At 32.2% G+C, this 2,639-nt stretch overlaps 1 protein-coding gene across 1 annotated transcript in view; it reads left to right on the top strand.

The window, feature by feature from the left end:
• Positions 1-2,639, top strand: part of LOC106472508 (dedicator of cytokinesis protein 3-like) — a 58,729-nt gene that overhangs the window by 27,257 nt on the left and 28,833 nt on the right. Inside the window, 1 exon segment of the mRNA XM_013933164.2 lies at positions 1,255-1,353. Coding sequence (XP_013788618.2) covers positions 1,255-1,353 — 99 coding nt within the window.

Genomic DNA, 2,639 nt, shown 5'->3' with positions numbered 1-2,639 from the left:
TTGTGTGTACCAAAACCTAGTTTCTTTGTTTTATTATCTCCTCGGGTGTACAAGTTGTGTGTACCAAAACCTAGTTTCTTTGTTTTATTAACTTCTTGGGTGTACAAGTTGTGTGTACCAAAACCTAGTGTCTTTGTTTTATTAACTCCTCGGGTGTACAAGTTGTGTGTACCAAAACCTAGTTTATTTGTTTTATTAACTCCTTGGGTGTACAAGTTGTGTGTACCAAAACCTAGTTACTTTGTTTTATTAATTCTTCGGGTGTACAAGTTGTGTGTACCAAAACCTAGTTTATTTGTTTTATTAACTCCTCGGGTGTACAAATTGTGTGTACCAAAACCAAGTTTCTTTGTTTTGTTAACTTCTTGGGTGTATAAGTTGTGTGTACTAAAACCTAGTTACTTTGTTTTATTATATCCTCAGGTGTACAAGTTGTGTGTACCAAAACCTAGTTTCTTTGTTTTATTAACTCCTCCGGTGTACAAGTTGTGTGTACCAAAACCTAGTTTCTTTGTTTTATTATCTCCTCGGGTGTACAAGTTGTGTGTACCAAAACCTAGTTTCTTTGTTTTATTAACTCCTCGGGTGTACAAGTTGTGTGTACCAAAACCTAGTTTCTTTGTTTTATTAACTCCTCGGGTGTACAAGTTGTGTGTACCAAAACCTAGTTTCTTTGTTTTATTAACTCCTCGCGTGTACAATTTGTGTGTACCAAAACCTAGTTTCTTTGTTTTATTAACTCCTCACGTGTACAAGTTGTGTGTACCAAAACCTAGTTTCTTTGTTTTATTAACTCCTCGGGTGTACAAGTTGTGTGTACCAAAACCTAGTTTCTTTGTTTTATTAACTCCTCACGTGTACAAGTTGTGTGTACCAAACCTAGTTCTTTGTTTTCCCTGACATCCATTTGTACATAAGTATTATTGCACATGTTTCTGAAAAGGTTGAAAGTCCAGAGTGAAGATAAATATTTTTTGTTTTCAGACTTCTCCATTAACGTTTAAAAACAATAACATCTCCTTTTGACATACTGTATCATTTCATTAATAAGTAAACATGTTTTTCATTGGCTTATTGTTTACTTAGAATTAAAATTAATTCAGCATCTTTGTTTTTGGCAACCCCAAGAGGGGCCACGGCTCCCACTTTGGGAAACACTGTACTTGGTGATGAAAGTGTCGTAAGCGTAACTTTTGTTTTATGAGATTTCTTGTGTGTCTTTCTGTATATATTAAAACATATAATTGTTTGCAGAAAAGTATTAGTCCAGGTGCTGGCCACGAGAATGTTACTGAGTATCAGTCTCTAGTTTTATATCACAATAACAGTCCTCGTTGGGCAGACAATATTAAGGTATGTATAATACAACCAATAAGATCTTTGTATATTAAGAGGTGACACGATGCATTTTGAACATTTTCTGTTATTACAAATATAAGTTTTAAAACTAAAGTTAATATGTATATTAAATCTAGTTTTCCACTTAGATAAAAATTATATTATTTCTTGGTATTATATGAAAAACTAATTTTTTGCATTAGTCTGACAAATTGAGATCAGCTGTGGATTTAAAATAATTTTTTTATATCCAACAAGAGTTTGTAATACGAACAGCTATGAGTTCATTGTTATTATTTTGTATTCATTATGTTTGGTGCCATTTCATGTTTAAACCTGTGGTTGTAGGTTTTCAAGTTTTGTAGAAGATCCCTTAATTTTTTATATTAGTATGTTTAAGTAGTCTTCACTTCATGAGTTTATGGTAAGCAGACGGCATACAAAAAAAGCTTCATGATTAGAAGTCTTAATTTTATTGTGTTCATGTTAATAATTAAGTATCGTGAATGAGGATTGAAATGCAATTTTGTGACATCCTGTTGTAGTACGGAATACAGTTGTGGTCGATTAATAGAGGCCACTTTTATCATCGTTACGTAACTAAACCTTGATTCCTCCAGCTGGCATTGTGTCAACAAGTGCTTACTTGTGTTTCACACGTGCACAAATGGTAATAACATTTTGTGTTAGAACATAATAACTAAGCCAAGAAGCTGATGTAGCACCAAATAAACTACAATTATAGAGTAAGATACAAACAGTATGTTACAACGAGTTCAACATTTTAAAATACAGTATGAATACTTGATCTGTATAATCATCTGGACCTGTGCTTTTCGTTGTAGAGACCAAATCTAGATATAGATAATTGGTGTTTATTAGAAATAAGTTATCTATACATATGTCTAATGTAAATTTTTGTATATTATTTACAGAGCTTATAATTTTAGAAGTCTGAATATATGTGTTGTGTTTTGGCTCGTTATGGGCTGAAAGCTTTCTGTGCCACATATAAAATTGAAGCTTGAAGCTTACACATTGAACCAAATGTTCTTGTTATACCAAAGTGCTTATACATGCACTGTTTTTGTAGCATTAAATCCATTTAGACATGAAGCCAAGTGTTGTTGTGATAAACTAGTATAGCTTTGGTAGCATCAAATCACCATACATATTAAGTAACTGTTTTTTTTAATGATACTAAATGTTAAGTATTGCTTTGGTAGCATCAAATCACCATACATATTAAGTAACTGTTTTTTTTAATGATACTAAATGTTAAGTATTGCTTTGGTAGCATC

Source organism: Limulus polyphemus, unplaced genomic scaffold, assembly GCF_000517525.1.
Source record: "Limulus polyphemus unplaced genomic scaffold, Limulus_polyphemus-2.1.2 Scaffold5390, whole genome shotgun sequence".
NCBI lineage: Eukaryota > Metazoa > Arthropoda > Merostomata > Xiphosura > Limulidae > Limulus > Limulus polyphemus.
The sequence above is the reverse complement of the archived record's forward strand: the minus strand, read 5'-3'. Positions and strand labels throughout refer to the sequence as shown.